At 48.1% G+C, this 19,590-nt stretch overlaps 1 protein-coding gene across 2 annotated transcripts; it reads left to right on the top strand.

Moving 5' to 3' along the window:
- The first annotated feature begins 512 nt into the window (after positions 1-512).
- Positions 513-17,861, top strand: GMCL1 (germ cell-less 1, spermatogenesis associated). Of its 2 annotated transcripts, none has more exons than XM_048290281.1 (14): positions 513-743; positions 1,192-1,315; positions 3,991-4,087; positions 4,423-4,520; positions 4,994-5,106; positions 6,131-6,196; positions 6,360-6,444; positions 6,620-6,710; positions 6,895-7,035; positions 11,159-11,228; positions 14,411-14,486; positions 15,050-15,195; positions 15,369-15,456; positions 16,540-17,861. In XM_048290281.1, exons 1-14 carry the CDS (start codon positions 568-570, stop codon positions 16,666-16,668), a joined length of 1,500 nt encoding a protein of 499 aa, XP_048146238.1. In that variant the 5' UTR covers positions 513-567; the 3' UTR covers positions 16,669-17,861. The 2 variants fall into 2 exon arrangements, with proteins under 2 accessions (XP_048146238.1, XP_048146239.1); XM_048290282.1 differs by lacking the exon at positions 513-743 and adding an exon at positions 3,342-3,486 and having other exon boundaries at positions 1,230-1,315.
- The last annotated feature ends 1,729 nt before the right edge of the window (positions 17,862-19,590 follow it).

Raw genomic sequence — 19,590 nt, 5'->3', positions numbered from 1 at the left:
TCCTTATGCTAATTAGTCCACGGTTTTAGTCTTTTTTGTATCTTTTACCTTCGATAAGGACTTTCCAACGCATAAACTCAGTCTTTGTCTCCTCTTTATCTTCTGGTTTCTGGAATTGTCCTTGTTGTCCATAAATTCTACAGTCCAGATGTCCAACCTCACCAACACGGTTGTCTCCCAGGCTTTGTTCATCGAAGCACATCAGAGTTTGTTTACCAAAACTTAACAGTTTCGGTAATTTTCCCAAGCTTTCTACAAAAGCAGCTTATGACAACTTTGCTAAATGCTGGCTAAGAATAATTTAAGAGTAACGCACTATTTGTTATTAACACATATGCATTAGTTGCGATTAAGTAAAACAATAAATTCAGGAGTCAATTTAAACCATTAACCACCAGGAGATTCTCTGGCGCCCGGAGCGCAGGAGCGCCCCGGGCCCGCCCGCGCAGGCGCAGAGTCGCGGGGCCGCGGCCGCCGCCGGCCGGGGCTGAGGTTCCGCCGCTGCTCCGGCCCCGCTCCCGCCGCGGCCCCGCTCCCGCCGCGGCCCCATGAGGCGGCCGAGCGGCCATGGGCTCGCTGGGCAGCCGCGTGCTGCGGCGGAAGGCAGGGCTCCCGCGGGGCGAGGCGGCGGCCGCGGGCAAGAGCGGCAAGAGGAAGCGCAGCGGGGCCGAGGGACCGGGGGACAGCGACAGCGACGGCGAGGCCGAGCGGGAGGAGCGGCTCCTCCACCTCCGGGGCCGCAGGTCTGGGGGCCGGCTGAGGGACGGGCGCCGGCGCCGCCGGCTCTGAGGGGGCCGGGGGTGCTGGGGAGGCTGCAGGGCTGGGCAGAGGGGCTGGGGGGATGCAGGGCCGGGCTGGGGGAGCGGCTCTGAGGGGACACTGGAGGGCCCGGCCCGGCCTCCCGTCGGAGCCCGTCGTGCAGGAAGGAGCGGGGCCTGGAGGGGAGAGATGCCGGGGTCAGGTCTCTCAGGGGGTGGCTCTGGGGCGCTCGGGAAAGGCCCCGGCGGCAGCGGCGGGCACGGGGAAGTGATGCTGGCAGGGGGGACACGGCAGTCGGGCTGGGCTGGGCTGGGCTGGGCCGGGCCGGACGAACCTCCCGAGGGTTTGAGACCGACTATTGCCGCTGTAACGGGAGAATTTGAAGGAGTGTGTCTCACTGTTTGTGGTTTGTTGTTTTCTTTCTTTTACTAGGAAAAAATTGAAAAGCACATCGAAATATATTTATCAGACGCTGTTTTTGAATGGGGAGAACAGTGACATCAAAATCTGTGCTCTGGGAGAGGAGTGGAACTTGCACAAGATTTATTTGTGTCAGGTAAGTGGCTCCTTTCTAACTCACAGTAAGAACTGTGTTTTTAATAAAAGAATGTCTGGGAACTGTGAAGTATGACTGAATATCTTTCCTTTTTTTTCCCCTTTATGTATAGGACTTTCACCCTTTTTGTAGATGCAGACAGTTAACCAACTCCTGTTAGCAGTGTTGGGAAGCAGAGCTGTAGCTTTGTGTTAGAGCAATTTCTTTGCTTCTCTCTCTTACTGTTTAATTTTTTAATTTTGTTTCATTTATTTTATTCTTAATCTTGGTGCATCCTCTGTGAAAACAGTCCTGACAGTTGTCTTTGATGTCCTGAGAACATGTTCTTGTTTGCTGAACAAGTGGCTGAGATGCGCCTGTGATGTGAATATTCTTGCAGAGCAAAGGAGGCGCTTCCAGAAGGGATTTGTAAAGCCTGTGGTGTCCCTGCTCAGTTTTACTGTCCACTGGACTGGTGTGCAGGGCCCTGCAGGGAGTTGCTGGTGCTGGGTCTCTGTAGCTGTTACATGATTGTTATGAGCCTTCACAAAAGGATTCCTTGCAGCTTCCCTGCTGCTGCAGGAGGAATGTTTGCTCAGGAACTCTAAAAAGGAATAAATCTTAGTGCATACGTCCATTTTCTGTTGGGCATGTGTTCAGGTGGAGTCCTTTGTGTCTGTGTTTTGGGAACACAGAGGTGCTGTTGGCTTCACTGTCTGTTCTCTGTGTCACTCCTGCTGTGGCAGAAGTGGGGAGGAGCCGTGACTGTGCCATGAAACACCAAATTCAGTTGCGCCCGTGGGCTTGCCAGGGGTTGATGTGAAGCTGCCAGGTGCTGTACCTGGACAGGAGGGCACTTGTGTGTCAGCTGCAGTGGGAGCCAGAGCAGGAGTGTGACATGGTGGCACCGGGAGGTGCTCTGCACGTGGCTGAAGTTTCTCTGGTGCAACAAGTGACAGGAAGAGTGAATTCTGGATTTTTTGTGGCTGTTGCTGTGTCAGTGCCAGAATTCCAGAGCAGCTTCAGCAATTACTTGCATGGCTCCAGTGAGGGAAGTGTTTCATTGCTTTCTTGTAGGAAACAGCCTTTTCTTTTTAGAGTGTGAGAACCTTTTAACAAGCATAAACTGAAAGCAGGAGAGTCCTTTGTGTGAGGCAGATCTGGAGCGGTGGCACTGGCGGGGCCGTGGGGCATGTGGCAGGAGCAGAGCTGGCAGGCACAGGGAGGGGGGACAGTCAGGGCTGGGTTGTGCAGGGTGGGCACAGTGCTGGTGTGGCCTCAGGCTCCTGGTGTTTCCTGTCACTGTGGCTCTGTGGTTGCTGCATGTCAAGTTCGTGAAGCTGCTCCTGAAGCCTTAGCGCGGGTTGGTGACTGAAAGTGGGTGTGAAATCCTGTCTGTGGATGCAGCTGTTTAGTGGGGTTTGAAAATTGTGAGGCTGTCTGTAGAGGCCTTGTTGTAGGAGCGGTGTTCTGGGGAGATGAGCTTTGGGGGGAGTTCACCATTCTGCTCAGGCAGGTTCTGTTTCAGGGCACGCTCCTGCGTTGGGATTATGATACTGTAGGTAAAGCAGTGTTGGAGGTTAGAAATAACTCCATGTAAATGACTCTTATTGCCATTGTGACTCCTCTTCTGTGCCCCTGATCAGACTCAGCCTGGCTGTTTCTGCTCCCCTGCTCTCTCCAGGCACTGCCTTGCGTTCCACGAAGGACGGTCAGGTGCTGCTCTGCCTGCTCACCACAGCTCTGAGAAATGGGGGGTTTCTTTTTCCCGATGCTGTTACGAAAATGATAAATCCTTATGAAACTGAGGAGTTGGTCTCTATGGCAAAGCTGAGGCAGCCTTGTGAGGAAGACAAAGATGAGTGAGGTCCTGGGTTTGATCGGAGCATGTTGTGTGTTGTCAGAGTTAGGAATATGCCAAGGGTACAGAAATACTGACCTGATCAAATGAAATCAAAGCTGTGTTATTTGCTGAGCTGAAATGCTGAGGGACGAGGTCAGGGAATGTGGTGCTGTACAAATAGACTTTATTTTTTTGATCTCTCAGGTAAACTTCATTGATAGCATCTCATAATGGGCACATCTGCTGCTGGGAAGGAAAATCAGGAACCCCAGTAGAGCATTATCTTTCCCTTCATTTGGATGGAAACCTCAAATTCTAGTTTTATGTGCTTTTCACTTAATAATAAAAGGTATATTGCCGTAAATGGTGTGTGTGTCTGTGTCCTTGGTATGAGACTACAGCCTTGTACAGTAATTTGTATGTCTTGCATGCCTTTTTTCTTTTTTTTTTTCACCCCCCAGTCCCCAAACTGGCATTCCCTAATGCCTGCAGGATTTGTTGTTTGCCAGTAACCTTAAGGACTTAGTTCTTGGACTAATTCTGTCCCCACTGATGATGTGGTTTGTGGGAAAAGAGCTTGTGTGGTTTTTCTGGCCTTTTCAAACTCTTTCCTTACTCTGGTTACACACACGTAGCCCAAATTTTCCTGTAGGCATTTTGAGTGTCAGAAACAGCAACTACAATCGGCCCCTCGAGTCTGTCAGAATGTTTTAGCTTGTGAAAGTTCCCTTAATACATTTTGTTCTGCATAAAGGTAAATATTAACCACGTTTGGTTCCATGTGCTGCTTTTGGCAGTTTTAATTGGGATGAAATCTCTTAGCTGAGTTCTTTTTCTCTCTTCCCTCATACAGTCAGGCTACTTTTCCAGTATGTTCAGTGGCTCTTGGAAAGAATCCAGCATGAACGTCATAGAGTTGGAGATTCCTGATCAAAATATTGATGTAGAAGGTAAGTGGGAGCCTTTTATTTTGACAAAACCCTGAAGGGAGAGGTTAAGTTAAACATCATGATGCTTAGAGAAGGCTCCTGAGGTTCAACTTCTTTTTGTGCAGTTTTACAGCTCTCAGGGGGTGCTGAAGAGTTTGTTTAACTCGTGGAAGCTCAGTAATGGATTGGTTACTGCCCCATGTTGTGTTCTCTGTCTGGTCAGTTGCTCTAGATAAAGAGCCAGTGCTGAGACCATAGAGAAGGTGTGCAGTGAAGGGGTTTGGTTGTATTTAAGGACTCTTTCAATGCCCCATGCTCAGTGTTGTGTCTCTGTTGGACTCCTGTTCCCTTTGCAGCTCTGCAGGTGGCATTTGGCTCGCTCTACAGGGACGATGTGCTGATAAACCCCAGCCGCGTGGTCGCCCTGCTGGCAGCAGCCTGCATGCTGCAGCTCGTAAGTCAGAAATGCCAGTATTTTTGTCTTTACCTGGAAAGAAGGAGTTCAGAATATCCTCAGCCATGTGGCCTTTTTCACCCAGAGGAGTGAATCAGCTTTTCAGGCTAAGTGGGGAAAATCCCAAACAATGCAGTGGGTTTATTGAAAAATGCTGTGACTAAGATTGAGGTGTGAGATTAAGGGCTTTGAGAGTGATATCTAAAAGTAGATTAAATAGGTTTTGGAGCTCACTTGCTCTACCCCGAGGGTATTCAGTACGCTTTTCTTTCATGGGAAATATTCTTAAGGAACATCTGTGTTTCTGAGGAATGGTGGTTTAAATGTTTTGAACAGTGTAGCACTGGTCACTGCAGCCTGTGGGACTTTGGGGATGGCTCAGGCATGAAAATCTGTATGAACAGCACAGTGTCTGACATTTCATGTTGGGAAATGAACACTCAGAACGTTTGTGTGTTTTTTCCTCCCTGCAGGATGGCTTAATCCAGCAATGTGGTGAAACAATGAAGGAAACCATCACTGCCCAAACCGTGTGTGGTTATTACAATTCTGCAGGGACGTATGGGCTGGACTCCGTGAAGAAAAAGTAAGAATTACTGTCCCCAAGCTGCTTTGGACATTGCCAATTAACAGTGAATTTACACACAGTACCATAATGACCAGGTTAATTGTCTTAGTATTTTTTCAGAATAGAATCATCAAGGTTGGAAAAGACCTATAAGATCATCCAGTCCAGCCATCCACCCAGCACTACCACTGAAACCACTAAACCACATCACCCAGAGCCAGATCCAGACACCTCCAGGGGTGGTGATTCCACCGCCTTCCTGGGCAATCTATTCCAATGCCTGACCACTCAAACAGGAAAAAAAATTTAAATACCTAACCTGAATGTCCCATGTTTCAGCTTAAGGCCATTTCCTGATGTCTTCTCACTGCAGGCATGGCAGAAGAGACCAGCCCCAGCTCACTACAACCTTTCAGGGAGTTGTAGAGAGTGATGAGGTCCCCCCGAGCCTCCTCCAGACTAAACAAACCCGGCTTCCTCAGCTGTTCCTTATAAAACATGTTTTCTAGACCCTTCATGAGCCTTGTTGCCTTTCTCTGGACATGCTCCAGCCTCTCAATGTCCTTTGTTAAGTGAGGGGCCCAGAACTGACGCAGCACTTGAGGTGCAGCCTCCCCAGTGCCAAGTACAGGGGAATGGTCACTTCCTTAGTCCTGCTGGCCACACTATTCTTGGTACAGGCCAAGATGCCGTAGGCCTTCCTGGCCACCTGGGCACAGTGTTGGCTCATGCTGAGCCAGCTGTGAGCCACCCCCAAGTCCCTTTCTGCCAAGCAGCCCTTGAGCCACTCCTGCCCCAGCCTGGAGCTGCAGGGGCTTTCCGCAGTGACTCAGCACTTGGCCTTGTTGAACCTCGTGTCGTTGTCCTCAGCCCATTGATTGAGTCTGTCCAGATCCCTCTGCAGAGCCCTCCTGCCCTCCAGCAGATCCACAATCCCACCCAGCTCAGCATTGTCTGCAAATTTACTGAGGGAGCAGCTGTTGCAGGAATGCTGACATCGAGAAGAAACAGCAGAGGTCCTAATTCCGTGCTTTCCACGCAGGTGCCTTGAGTGGCTCTTGAACAATCTGATGACTCACCAGAGTGTTGGACTCTTCAAGGAGCTCAGGTACTGAGGCTGCACTTCCCTTGCAGGGATGAAGGACAGCCTCTGCCCAAGTCTGGAGCTCCCTGCAGATCACTTTCTGGGCTACTGCTTGTTGCGTGTTCCCTACCTCCCCTTCTTTTTCTCTCTTCTGTCTCACTGACCTGCTGCAATTTATTTTTTTCAGCATAAACCTCATGAAGCAGCTGATCAGCTCCTCCAACCTGTTTGTGCTGCAGGTGGAAATGGATGTGTATACTGCTCTCAAAAAGGTACTTGCCTGGGGCTCGCTGCAGTGGAACCTTTGTGGGATGGACTGAAAGTTTTAATGGAGTAGCAGAACTTCTATAGAAATTAATGCACTGTGGAAATGTGTCTTATTAACATGCAGATTACTTATCTGAAACCTTCTTCACTGACTCACTAGAATTTGTTTATTTTACCCAGTGGATGTTCCTTCAGCTCGTGCCTTCTTGGAATGGGTCTTTCAAGCAGGTGTTAACTGAAGCTGATGCCTGGTTTGCTGAGCGCAGGAGAGGTAGGAAGAGTTGGCCTGGCCTTGGTTTGGGATTTGAATGCGAGTAATTTCTTAATTTTAATGGCAAAAGGTGACTTGCCTGCCCATAATAACTTCTCTAATCAGTATGTAAAAACTCCAGCATAAATAGGGTCTGGAAAATCTTTAGGGCAGCAAACTGCCATGTGGGCGCTGTGTGTTGCAGAGTTTGGGGGTGACGTTGCCTTCCTGGAGTCGGCGCAGGGGAACGCGTTCCTGCCCGTGTTCGCACACCTGAGGCTGCAGTACATCATCAGTGACCTGGCCTCAGCCAGAATCGTGGAGAGAGATGCCCTGCTGCCCTCAGGTGAGTGAGTGCTGGCCACAGGTGAGGCCTCACCTCAATTCCTGGCTTCAGTTTTGGGCCTCTCACCCCAAGAGAGACGGGGAGGTGCTGGTGCATGTCCCAAGAGAGACAGAGCTGGGGAAGGGTCTGGAGCACGAGTCTGATGAGGAGCAGTTGAGGGAGCTGGAGAAGAGGAGGCGCAGGGGGAACCTTCTCACTGTCCACACCTCCTGACAGGAGGGGGCAGCCGGGGTCAGGGGGGGTCAGGCTCTGCTCCCAGGGAACAGGGACAGGACAAGAAGAAACGGTCTCAGGGGAGGTTCAGGCTGGATATTGGGAAAATTCGTTCTGTCATGGAAAGGGCTGTCCAGCTGTGGCACAGCTGCCCAGGGCGGTGCTGGAGTCCCCATCCCTGGGGGGTTTAGCAGCCGTGTGGATGTGGCACTTGGGGACATGGGTTAGTGGTGGCCTTGGCAGTGCTGGAGGAGCAGTTGGATTCATGGACCTTAGAGGACTTTCCCAGCCCAAATCATTCCATGATTCTTCTCGACTGATCGTGTTCTGTGCACCTTCCCCAGCCTGTCCTGCCCTGGAGTAATTGGGAAGATCTCAGGGTGTTTACTTGTCTTACTGCTCACATGTTTATCTCCAGCATCTGGTTTGTGGTTGAAGATTCAGCAGAAGCTGAGTATGAAAATTATAGGCATGAAAGTCTGCAGAGGCACCCATGTAGGTGTCATCACCACGTGATGAGCATTCTGCTCATCAGTCAGTTTGTCAAAACGCTCTACAATCAATACATAGTACTTCATCAATGTTTAAATGGTCCCAGGGGCCCAGATCAGCAAAAAATCATCTTACTTTTGGGAGAGTAAAACTTGCTGAGACTCAACTGTTTTCTAGCCATTATTTTCTAGAAAGAGCTGGATAGGTTTTTATAGGATTTGGAATAAAACCTGAAAATCAAAATCAGAAGCACAAGATGCTGTGAACTCTTCTTCCCTCTTCTAAAACAAATGTTATTTACTAATAGAGATTTAGGATGATTTGGAGCAGAGAGGATATTCAAGTATTTCACTCTTGTTCATTTCTCTGCATTTTGACTTGTATAAAATACATCCTCCTCTTAGGGTCTGGTGCTTTTTGAAGCCCAGAGAGTGAAATGCCATTTCATGTTTGTCCTGGGGTGATGTTGTGAAGCTGCTTTATTCCTTAACCATCCTCTCAGTGCCCAGGGCCGGTGTCTGTGCCTTTACAATGGACCTGGGGCCACGGGAGGGGGTGTGCTGGGAGCACTGGGCTGCTTTCCTGGGTTTCCTTTGTGTTCCAGCTAGAAAACGTTCTGTGGGGTTTTATTCTTGTTCTTTTTTCCCTTTCCTTCCTCTTGCCTCACTGCCTCCCTTCCCTCCTCACCGGTCCAGGCAGCCTGCAGGGGCAGCCCTGGCTGGTCCGAGCCCGCGTGTCTGTTCCCTCTCCAGGAATTTGTTGTATTTTGAGGGGTTTTTTTACCCTGTTCTACCCTGTTTTGTTTGTGTGTTAATAAACAGTTTAGTTTGTTTTTTCCACTTTCACTTGCTGTGACCCACTTGTCTTACTGGTGGAGGAAAAGGGGAAGCCCTTTTCCCTTCGGAGGAGAACCCATTCCGGAGTGTTTCCTCCTGAAGTTTTGTCTCCAAAACTGAGGCAAGGTTATTAGAGATTACTGATGTTGACATCCCAGTATCACTGGAAAATGAAAAGCCCCTTCTCATCCCACTGGTGATGTCTGATAACATTTTGTTACGCATAAAAACTCCAAAAGAACAAGTCTCAGCTCTGATACATGATATTTTACATGCTTAAGTGATGTATAAAGTAAGTATAATCCATCATACTTCAGAGTGATATTGGTACCAGTTATAGGCAAAGCGCAAAGGTTATTATAAAAAATAACTTTGGGTGAATGACTCTTTAGATCCTTAAGGGTGACACAGGAGAGCAGTGGATTTGTATCCTTGTGAAGTGGCTTTGTCAGCATGTCAATAAAGTGTTGCAAACCAGAAAATTTCTGGAGCTACACTTGACTTCCTCCTCCTGATGTCTGCTGTTACCCCTTACAGTGTGATGGGCAGCCTTTCATAGTGCTCTTCAGTGATAAATATTGTGTCTGTTCTCAAACCCAGAAGCCTTTACCTGTGTCTGTCAGAGGAAGAATTGTTCTGAGATCAGTCGCATCTTTGAGGCTGATTTCCTTGTGCCTATTGAAAAAGGATGTGAAATCGGTGCGCAGCTCACGAGGTGCCAGAGAGCCGAGTGCTCGCTGTGCAGGAAGCGGTCCCGGCGGCGATGAGCGCTGCGCGGTGGCACTGAGGCTGATTTCCTTGTGCCTATTGAAAAAGGATGTGAAATTGGTGCGCAGCTCACGAGGTGCCAGAGAGCCGAGTGCTCGCTGTGCAGGAAGCGGTCCCGGCGGCGATGAGCGCTGCGCAGGCTGGGTGGCACTGTGGCACCGGGAAAGGGCCTCGAGCTCAGGGCAGGAGGAGGATCCGCGGGGAGGGAGGTGCTGCTAAGGGCTCGGTCCTTGCCTGCCCTTGTAATCTGTTCGTACCAGGGTGTAGCCACAAGCTACAGCCACAAGCTGTGTTAAGATCAGAACTTTTGCTCTTCGTTTACAAGGAGGTTTAGATGAATCCTGGGCTGCACTTTGGAACAGGCTGTTGGCTGCCAGCATTTGGTGTTTGAGGGGATGCTTCGTACCTGAGAGTCTGCAGACGGGGCCATTGCTGGGTAGTTTGTGTTCTGGTGGAAGCCTTTTAGATTATTACAGATGAAACTGTTCTCAAGGAGGTAGAGAAGCAAATCACTGAGAAGCTGAAAATAGTACTGTGATTATTTATTTATTTGTTTGTTTGTTTGTTTATTTATATACTCAGCGTGTGTAGTGCCTCCAGGGGAAAACTGAAATTCTGTGTTAGGAGTTCACTGCAGTCTGATCTTTGTGCAGAAAAGGTGCAAGAGACAGGAATACATAATGTGTCTGTGTGAGCACAGTGTTTGTTTTTCTGTTTTACTTGGGGAGTTCTGAACATTTCCTAAGCTGTGCTTTCCCTCTTCATAAATCAGCAGATGAACTGCAGCCGAAATGTGAGGTAGGAAGTAGATACATGCATATACACAGAGAGAAGGTGCTCTCCCTCCTGATACATTTTTCCTTCCCTTCTAGCACATCCATTCTCTGTTCCTTACCTGCGTAGGTTTCCTTAATCCATTTTTTATTTTCTGTTGTACTTTGGTTTGTTAATTCCCAGTTTGCTCCTATCACAGTCTGCACTTTCACTCTAGAGTCAGTGGAACAAAGGCTGGTTTTAAGTTTTCCATCCGTGATCTTGCCCCTCCTCCCTCATGTCACGTTCATCAGCTTCCTGGTTGGTTTTTGGTCACAGTGGCTCTCCCTGTTCCTCTCACCCAGCCCATTTCCCGAAGATGGTTCTCATACATGACCTTGGCCCCTTGCCCCATTTGTTATCTTGACTAAGAACTTCTTACACCCCATGCTTTTGTTATCCCTTTTGTGTAACTGCCTGACAAACTGTTGAGTTTTGTTCTATCTCTCCGTTGCAACATTAAATTAACACAGCCAGTAAAATCTTTGTGTGGTCTCCAAGGAAGACATGATCTATGTTTATTCCTAGCAGGGGACAATTTCTGTTTGTTTTGCCATATTTGTGTTAAGTCACTGTTTTCTTTTATCCCTTGATTGTGTTTTCTTCTTCTTTAACTTACATAGAACTCCACTGGGGATTCAGAAAACAGCACCTTCTCCCAAGAGCTTGTTAACCAGCTCCTTGGCTGAACAGAGCTTTGTGTGCTGAGAAAATGTGTGGAGTTGCATCACTTGTGGCAGCAGTGGACGTTTGAGGAGATGAGCAGTCTGGAGTGACTGCCTGTTAGTTGTGGATGTTTATCCCTTCCCCTGCGGTTGAGGCTGGGAGCTGGAGAACACGGGGAGTTACCAGGGTGTGGGTTGCATAGACTGTCCAGTTCATAAGTGTAACTTTATTATTTCAATGTAATTTTATTTCTCTATTTCAAATGTATATGACCATCCCCATTCCCAGCTCCAAAGACAACACCAAGCTTATTTTTTTTTTTTTTTTAATTTTAGAATGGCTGTCCTCTGTTTACAAACAGCAGTGGTTTGCCATGCTCAGAGCAGAACAAGACAATGATATTGGGTAGGTATATTACAGGCTTTCCTTTATTTCTTTCTTAGATTAGAAACCTTCCTCTCATAGAAATTCTGACATGAATTACTTTGGAGTTTACATTAAAAGGAGGGGGGAAGCATACTTCAGTGCTTTTAAATTGTTGATCTCTGTGGAGCTCTCTGTTCCCTTGGGCTGGCTGGTCTCCCATCCTTCAACCAGTAGAACTCTGGGAAACTGGTATAATGGGACCAGAGGGAAATGCTGGGTGGGGGACATGTTCTGTGTTTTCATGTATGTTGGTTAATGCTTCTCACTAGTACTTCACCTGGAAGTGTGTGTTGAGGCTGTGAAAGGGTAATTTCTGAGCCTTCCATTTTAAGGATACTTTGGCCATCGAACTTCCCTTCCTTCTGCTGGCTCTTGGCCTGCTGCAGTGAGCCAGGTCCCTGATTTAACACCAAAGCTACAGCAAAATGTAGCTGGGGGAGTTGATCCTGCCTTTGTGTTCTCTCCTGGTTCCTAGAGAGTTTTGTGGAGAAAAAATGCCAAGTCAGGCAGCTGCAGAATGCCTGTTACCTCCCAAACCCCAAGAGACTGGCTTGTTCCTTTCTTCCATAGTCGTGTCACCCCGTGAGTGCTGTTGTGGACAGGGATGTGTTGGGTTGTAACAGGAGCTTCAAAAAAACCCCAAACTCTGGTCTGAAGAATAGCCAGGATCTTTAAAAAGTTGTTCTCTTCAGCAGCAGTCCTTTAGGAAATGGTGGAGGTAAAGTACAGAATTGTGAGTGTCTTATTCAACTCCTGAAGATGAACTTTGGGTGGCCCTGGCTTGTTTCTGATGCTGCTCTCTTGGGAAGGCTTTTGCAATGCTGCCGTGGCTGTATCTGAGAGCAGATAAATGTCACCCCCTGGCTTATGGGGAACCAGGGTTCAGAGGGAAGTGCGTCACAAGAATTCTGATACAAGATAAGACCCTGTATTTGCTAATTTTGATGTGTTTTGGTAGTTTAGTGCAGTGGGAGCATTTGAAATGTCAGCCACTGGACATGCTTCTGGAAAAGTGAGTTCCCACAGAGCTGCAGTGAGGATGACGGGGATCATCCAGCTTGGAAAAGAGCAACTTTCATATTCAGCTACAGCTGAGGATTTCAATGGCTCTTGGAATGGGCAGAGTATTTTTCCACATTTTTCTTGCTTGTCTAGTTTTCTCTTTTGCAGTATGGGTTTATTATTTCATTTAAGACAGAAAAAAACCCAAAAGTCTCAGCCTTAGAAGGGCACAGATGCAGCTGTTCCTTTGTATGAGTGCAAATATTTTGGCCATTTGACCAACCTGTAGCTGCAGGAAAAGAATTCAGGTTTTATAAGCCCATCGTTTATCCAGCTCTGCTGCTCTTCCTCTCTCACCTACTGCCCATATCAGTATCAAACACATGTTTTCCCTCGGGGGTAAGGAAGTAGGCTTAGGAATCAGAGCAAGACGTGAACCTGGCTCCTGTGAGCTGAAGTAAGGTGCTATTTCCATGTCCCACCTGGTGCAGAGCATAATTGCACCTGCTTATTCTAACACTGCCAACATGGAAATGGCGCTGCTTGGAAACGTGTGATGTGGTTTGTCTTGGTAACTTTATAGAGAGGAGGGGAAGAAAGTGTTTCCCTTCTACTTTTGAGTTTGCATTTAAAGGGATTAAACATCTTACTCGCTCTTCAGAACTTGAGAATTTTTTAGTGTTAGCAGTGGGTTTGTGGCTTTGAACTGTAGCTGCTCAAGGTTTACTTGTTGTGTTAAAGTGGATCACTTTTTTTTTAATTAAACATGTGTTTTGTGGCAGAAGCCAGACAGATCTTTCAAGTCTGGGACTGGATTCACTTCTGCTCTTAGCAGTCTCTTTGGCAGTGTGTAAGAAGGAAGCAGAATAACTCCACTGTTCACTGTGTGGCAGCTGGTGGAAGTGGTTAAAGCTGAAGTTCTGCATCATCTGAGGCTGCTCGAGGGATGGAGGGGGGATGTTAATGTCAGTCTGAGCATTATGGACTAATGTTTGTGAAATTTGTCACTAATTAAACAGAAATAAATCCTTTAACACCATTACTGCATTTAGGTCAGCCACGGAACCAGTTCAGCTGGAAGATGTGGAAAAGCACACGGGAGGTTCCTGGTGAATTTGTTCAAGTGCGATGAGCTTGTATGCGTAACCTGTTCATTGAACACTTCACCTCCCAGGATTGGTTTTTACAGAAATGGGAGAAAAGACCCGAGTGTGTGGCTGAGTTTACAGAAGCTTTAGCTGCAAGTTGCTGTGGTGTGTAAGCAGTAGGAGGAGAACAGATGCTGCATCTCCTGGCTTGGAGGGCATTGTTGGGTCTTGTGGGTTTGTAGTTTAACCTGCAGGGGTTGATGTCACTGGGATTAATAAAGTTCACTGCCAGCCCTTGGCCTGGTGTAACTCTTAACACTTTCTGGCAGTGGGTGCTGGGTTAATGATGTCATGGTGTGTGAAGCAAAGTGAGTAACACACTTCTGGAAAATCAAGACTGATGTCACTCGTGCTGGCTCTGCAAGACTGTTCTACGTGTTGGATGCAGGGAGAGCTGTTGGGTGAAAGGAGCTGATGGTGTGAGATGGTACAAGCAAGGGCTCTGGCACCTCAGGAGCTCTGAGAGGCTCTGCCACTTCATGAGCACTGAGGGGAAGTGGTTTTTTTAACCAGGTTGTGTAACCAGCCCCTTGAGAAACCTCTCTCAGTGTCTCGTGGCTGCTGCTTCATAGCACTGCTGTTGTGCAGAGCCCTGCAGCTGTGCCTCAGCACTTGTCTCTGGTTGTGCCTAAGAAATCATTGCCTGCTGTGTTTAAAAAACACTTGTGTTTTCAAGTGGGCTGGGAGAATGTATTTCATTGCAACAGCTATTATTGTGTTATCTGGAAACATTCTTTTGTAAAAGAAGTCCTGCCTAACTGAGGTGTCACAGCCTGGTTTTGTAGTGTAGGTGGATGTTCATGGGACAGTTTGGGATGGAAGACACTCTGGGAGCTCATCTAGTCACGCCTCTGCTCAAAGAAGGGTCGGTTGTGGGTCCCTTCCAACTCAGGGTATTCCATGATTGTGTGGTCAGACAAGTTTACTCCAGTCTGTTCATCTTTCCCACATTAAGGTATCGTACAAAGTGTTGAAGTGTCCTTAAAGATGCTGGTTTGGGTTTTTTTTCAGGCCTCAAGAAATCAATAAAGAGGAACTGGAAGGAAACAGCATGAGGTGTGGTCGCAAACTGGCAAAGGATGGTGATGTAAGTGTGGCACGTGGCTAACTGCAGAGCTGGCACGGCTGAGACAAGTCAGGCATTTCCAAATCACGTAGGTCCTCATTGTCAAACTGCATCCAAAAGATCCAGAAGGATGGAAGCAATTGTCTCTGAAAGGAGTAAGGAACTGGTGTTTCACTGTGCTCTTGTGCTGCGAGACAGGGAAAACTGTTAGAAACATGAATTTTTCCAACTGAAGTCACATAACCTAAGGCAGTTGACCCCAAGGAGTGCTTTGGGACATGACTGGGGCTCACAGATCAGCCCCGTTACCCAGTGCTGAGTATTTGACACCCACTGGTGTGACACGTGTTCCTGTCTGTCTGGGAGGCAGCTGACACTCAGCTGCTCTCACGGAGTCACCTGGTGAGGGTTGTTCCCACTGAGTTCTCTGTTTCAGACAGGTGCTGGCAGGGATCCCTGAACCCCACTCTCTGTAGCCCAGCGCCCCATTCCCAGGACTGACCCATCAGAGCTGGTGTGGCACTCCCGGTCCGTGTTGCAGCCCATCCTCAGGCTGGTTTCTCTGTGTCCCCTCTGTCCTGCAGTACTGCTGGCGCTGGACTGGCTTCAACTTCGGCCTGGACCTGCTGGTGACCTACACCAACCGCTACATCATCTTCAAGCGCAACACGCTGAACCAGCCGTGCAGCGGCTCCGTGAGCCTGCAGCCGCGCCGCAGCATCGCCTTCAGGTGCCAGCCAGCGGGGCTCGGGGGGCTCCCTCAGCGCTGCCAGCCCCGCTTGCCTTAGATTTTGTTGCCACCGAGTCAGTTACATTAAAAAATGTTACCCAGACTCCTTGGGAGAAACTCCTTGTGCTGAAAAAATAGGGCAGGCTGAAGTGATTTCCCTGTTCTGCCCCCAGGTTGCGCCTGGCCTCGTTCGATAGCAGTGGGAAGATGATCTGCAGCAGGACAACGGGCTATCAGATCCTGACCCTGGAGAAGGATCAGGTATGGCCGTGGGTTCTTGAGCTGTTGAACTTGAATGGTGGAGTTCAAGGCATGAAAAAAATGCTGAGAAGTCACCAGGGTTTGTGAAGAGGAGTTGCTTCTTCTTGTTGTCATTGCTTATGTGGAATCTCAGGCATTCCTGTTAGAAGTAGTGGGTAATTAAGCTAATTTGTGAAGTGGATCTAGAGTAGGGAGGGTAGTGTGGGTTTCATTAGTGTTGATAACATGAAATTAGTTCCCATATTAGTGAAATTGGTGCCTGTGGTGCTGCTGTCTGCTGCCAGTGTCGTGTTCTGCTGCTCTCCCAGCCTTCCAGCACTGCATAATCTGTCCGTCAGACTCCTTATTTAGAGGCAAATTTGGGATTTGAAGACTCTTATAAGATGAGGAGTTAAAAGAATGTCTACATGTTGTTTAAGGGTTGGATTTATTACTCAAATAAATTGATAAAAGCCCCAGAGAAGAGGGGACTTTTCTTAGAGCATGTGCCCTTTTCCACCCATTGCTGACGGCAGGATTTAGTGAGGCATGTGTGGGACTTGTTAATCAAGTTTCTCAAATGCCAGCCAGCAGTGAGACAAAGGTGGTGAGAACACAGAAAACCTTTCCTTGTCAGTGCCATCCTCACTGGGAGATGAGGTTTCAGTTTTGAAGTTTCGATTGTTTTGCATCCTCACTAGGGTGAAGTTTCAATTTTGCTACCCCAAAACCAGTTCCTAGAGTGGAACCAAAAAATTCCTACCCGCAAACTGAAATTTGCTTTCAAGTATAAACTGTTGGGGAATGCCTGGTTGGTGAAATCTCCCGAAACTGAAAACTCTCCCTTTCTCCCCAGCATGTTGGAGGGGAATTTCACTCCAGCATTTCCTGGGGTTGTTCCGTGTGCTGCAGAGGGGGTGGGAGCTGTGGGCAGGCTGAGAATGTGTCAGCGTTATAAACCTGAGGTGAAGGTGAATTGTCTTTGCTTTATTTTTTTATATTCTGATTTTAGTCATAGTCATTAAAATGTGCAGAATGACTGTTGTATCAGCCTTGTGCTTTCTGGCCACCCTTCACCATGCAAATGTCCCATGTGTGCTCCAGGAGCAGATCGTGATGAATTTGGACAGCAGACTCCTGACGTTCCCCCTCTACATCTGCTGCAACTTCCTGTACACATCGCCAGAGAAGAGGGCAGACAGCGAGGCCCAGCTGGATAATTTGGAAGCCTGAGACCTCCCTGGGGTCTGTGGCAGCCCCTCTCCCACCCTGGATGCTGCTCCAAAGCTCAGACAAGCAGGCCTTACACTGTAGCAACAGCCCTGGCCTTAGTGCTCTCCTATGCAGCTCTGAAGAGATCACACATTAGGTAGGCCAAAACCAGTTACCCTTTTTATTTTTTATTTTATTTCTGTTCTGCATCATCAGGCAGTAGCCATTCCGTGCTTGAGAAGTGTTACACTTGGGCTTTTCTGGGTGAAAACTGAGCCAAACTGGAAATAGGGAATTTGTGTGGATCACAGCTTAGGAAATTATCTGTTGGACTCTGAGCACACATTGTAGGGTGTGTGGGTTTTGTTAGTGTGGGTTTTGGTTGTATTATATGTTGGGGTTTTTAATAACTGATCTGTAAATACCAGATCCATATTTTGCTTTTTTTCCTGGTCCTTTTCCATTAGGGCCAAATAATCTCTGTAAATGTGGCCTCTCAACTTTGGTTATTTAACTGCACAGCCTTTCCCACCTGCTGGGTTCAAGCTTTTTTTGCAGCTCACACACACAAGTTTCACTCTTGGTCTTGTTCTAACACTGCAGCCAGTAATTCTCTGTCTTTCAGCAGGTTAATTTACTAATAAGGATGTTCATAAGTGAATTATTTTTTCCATGTACAGCAAATACTCCAATGTCCTCACCATCACTGAGTCCTGTCAGCAGCAGCTCTCAGCTGGAGTCCTGCTGAGCGCTGCCTCTACTCACACAAACCAAATACCAGTTTTTAAACATTTTCTGTGGCTTGTTTTAGCTGTTACCTTGGGAATACATCCCGTGTTAGCTCAGGAACTCGTGACTTTTGAGTGCCTTTTGAGTTGTATGTGTAACACCAACTTCACATCAGTTCAGCAAGGTCACAGGATCCAAAGGCAGAGCTGGGAACAAGGGATTCCTCTCCAGTTGGTTTGATGGATGTGTCATGTCATGGTACACTCTGTTCAGTCTTTGTTGGGTTTTATGTTTGTCTCTTACAACTTTGAATTCTTACAGCAGGATTTTTTGATTCAAAGTGGGAATTTTTGCCTTGTGAGCCTATTTTTTTAATGTCAGAAAAATATAAAACCATTTGTACTTTATAACAAGGATGAAAATGTGTTGGGCAAGATAGAAAAACATGGCAACTTGTCAATAAATGATTTCAAGTGGAATATTCACCCATGTCTGTCCTTTCCTGCTGGGAATAGCTTCTTGTGTTGGAATCACCCTGTGGATTCAGCACCTCTGTGTGATCTTGTGTTGTGTCACAGCTTTGGCAGCAGAGAGCAGAAGCATTTTTGGGTGTTCAGCTGCTACGGCATAGAATTTATTTATTTAATTAATTGCATTTAGGTACTTAACTCTGGTTTTAATTAGAAGTACCAACTCCTTAAAGTTGATTCAGTGGAAAGCAACAGGGGCTGCTGGTTAATGGCAGAGGGAAAACAGGTACCTCAAATCCTTGAAGGCTGAGCTGGGGGTGGGTTGAGCTGTGCAGGGCTTTGCAGCCCTGCCAGGGTTCTATCCTGCTCTGCCCCCTGGATCCCAGGGCCCCCCTCCAGCTGGGACCCACCCAGTGTCACCAGGATGTGGGATGTGGAGCAGGAAACTCATACTGGTGTTTTCTCCAGGCAGTAACCCCTTCCCTTGAGCCCTGGCTGTCCTCTCCCCGTGCCCTCCCTCGCCCTCCTGGCTGTGGGGGCACTGTCAGTGCAAGGGAACAGCCCCCTTCCCAGCTGGGTCCCTCTTCCCAGGGGCCAGGATCAGGGATTTGGGATGGGGTGGGCACAGGTGCCCTTCCTCAGGGATTGCTGAGGGGCGAGGGGAGCACAGAAGCCGAAACACACGACACTGAGCCCAGAAATGGGTGGTGGTTGTTTTTCTCTCGTTTATTGTCACTGACTAGGAGCAGCAGTGGTGGCCGAGGGGAGCTGAGCAGTACAACACCACACTCAGGAAACGGTATGAAAAGTACAAAAATAAGGAAGCCTATATATAATATCATTGCAGTCAATTGCTAAAAATAAATATTGTAAACACGAAAGAACAACATCAGGTGAATCTACAGCACTCGTTTCTGCCAGCAGCCACACAGTCTTTGGCTTTATGACTCCCCTGCCCACACGGAGCCAGCGCCCACATCAGGATGCATTTTCTTTGCTTCAGGCCAGAAAGATTTAAGACTGGTCAGGGATGTCACAAGGGAAAGAATTTCCCTCTCTCCAAATGACCTTGAGAACAGGAATTGCCTCTCTTTGCTTTCAGTGCCCAGTTTCCTACCAGAGCAAGGGAATGATCTGCCCAAAGCAGGCATTTCCTTATCTGGAGGGGACTGGGGCCAGGGCTCCCCCCACTCCAGTTTATTTTGTTGTTATCTTGTATCTCACAACCCCTGCACGATGCATTTGCCACCATTTTACACCTCTCCCCTCCCATGCACTGGGACCTTTCACCCCCTTATCTCTCCAACAGCCAGATCGGTTTGGATTGCCTGATAAGGGAGAGCAGGCAGGAGTTATCTCCGGTCAAACTGCACCCTGGCTGCTGCCAGGCCAGGGATCTGTGCCCCACCCATACCCTCACACCCCTCGGGCCACTGAGCAGGAGCTTGCCCCTCCCAGCCTTGGACTCCAGGAAGGGAAGAGGCAAATTCTGCTTGCAAGGCTCAGTAATTTGCTGATTGTGTTTATATATATCTACATCTGTATAAAAAACCCAATAAAATCCTGTCCAAAGTACCAACAAGGAGAGACTTGCCAGGGACAAGGCCAGAGACTGTTCCCTCCTGCCTGCGTGGCCGGAGAACATCCCAGAACCCCGGGAGTGCAAAGAAAATGCATCCAAATGGGAGCAACCAAGCAAAACAAAACCATCCTAAGTCCACAAAGCAGCGCTTCTTGCTGCAGG

Source organism: Corvus hawaiiensis, chromosome 36, assembly GCF_020740725.1.
Source record: "Corvus hawaiiensis isolate bCorHaw1 chromosome 36, bCorHaw1.pri.cur, whole genome shotgun sequence".
Lineage (NCBI taxonomy): Eukaryota > Metazoa > Chordata > Aves > Passeriformes > Corvidae > Corvus > Corvus hawaiiensis.
This window is presented reverse-complemented; position numbering and strand designations above follow the sequence as displayed.

What these genes read in the sequence shown, in the direction of transcription:
- GMCL1 (XM_048290281.1), top strand. Translation starts at nt 568, where the DNA reads ATGGGCTCGCTGGGCAGCCGCGTGCTGCGGCGGAAGGCAGGGCTCCCG. An exon ending in ACAAGATTTATTTGTGTCAG is followed by an intron (nt 1,316 to 3,990) that starts GTAAGTGGCTCC and finishes TCCCTCATACAG; the next exon opens with TCAGGCTACTTTTCCAGTAT. An exon ending in TGTATACTGCTCTCAAAAAG is followed by an intron (nt 6,445 to 6,619) that starts GTACTTGCCTGG and finishes TATTTTACCCAG; the next exon opens with TGGATGTTCCTTCAGCTCGT.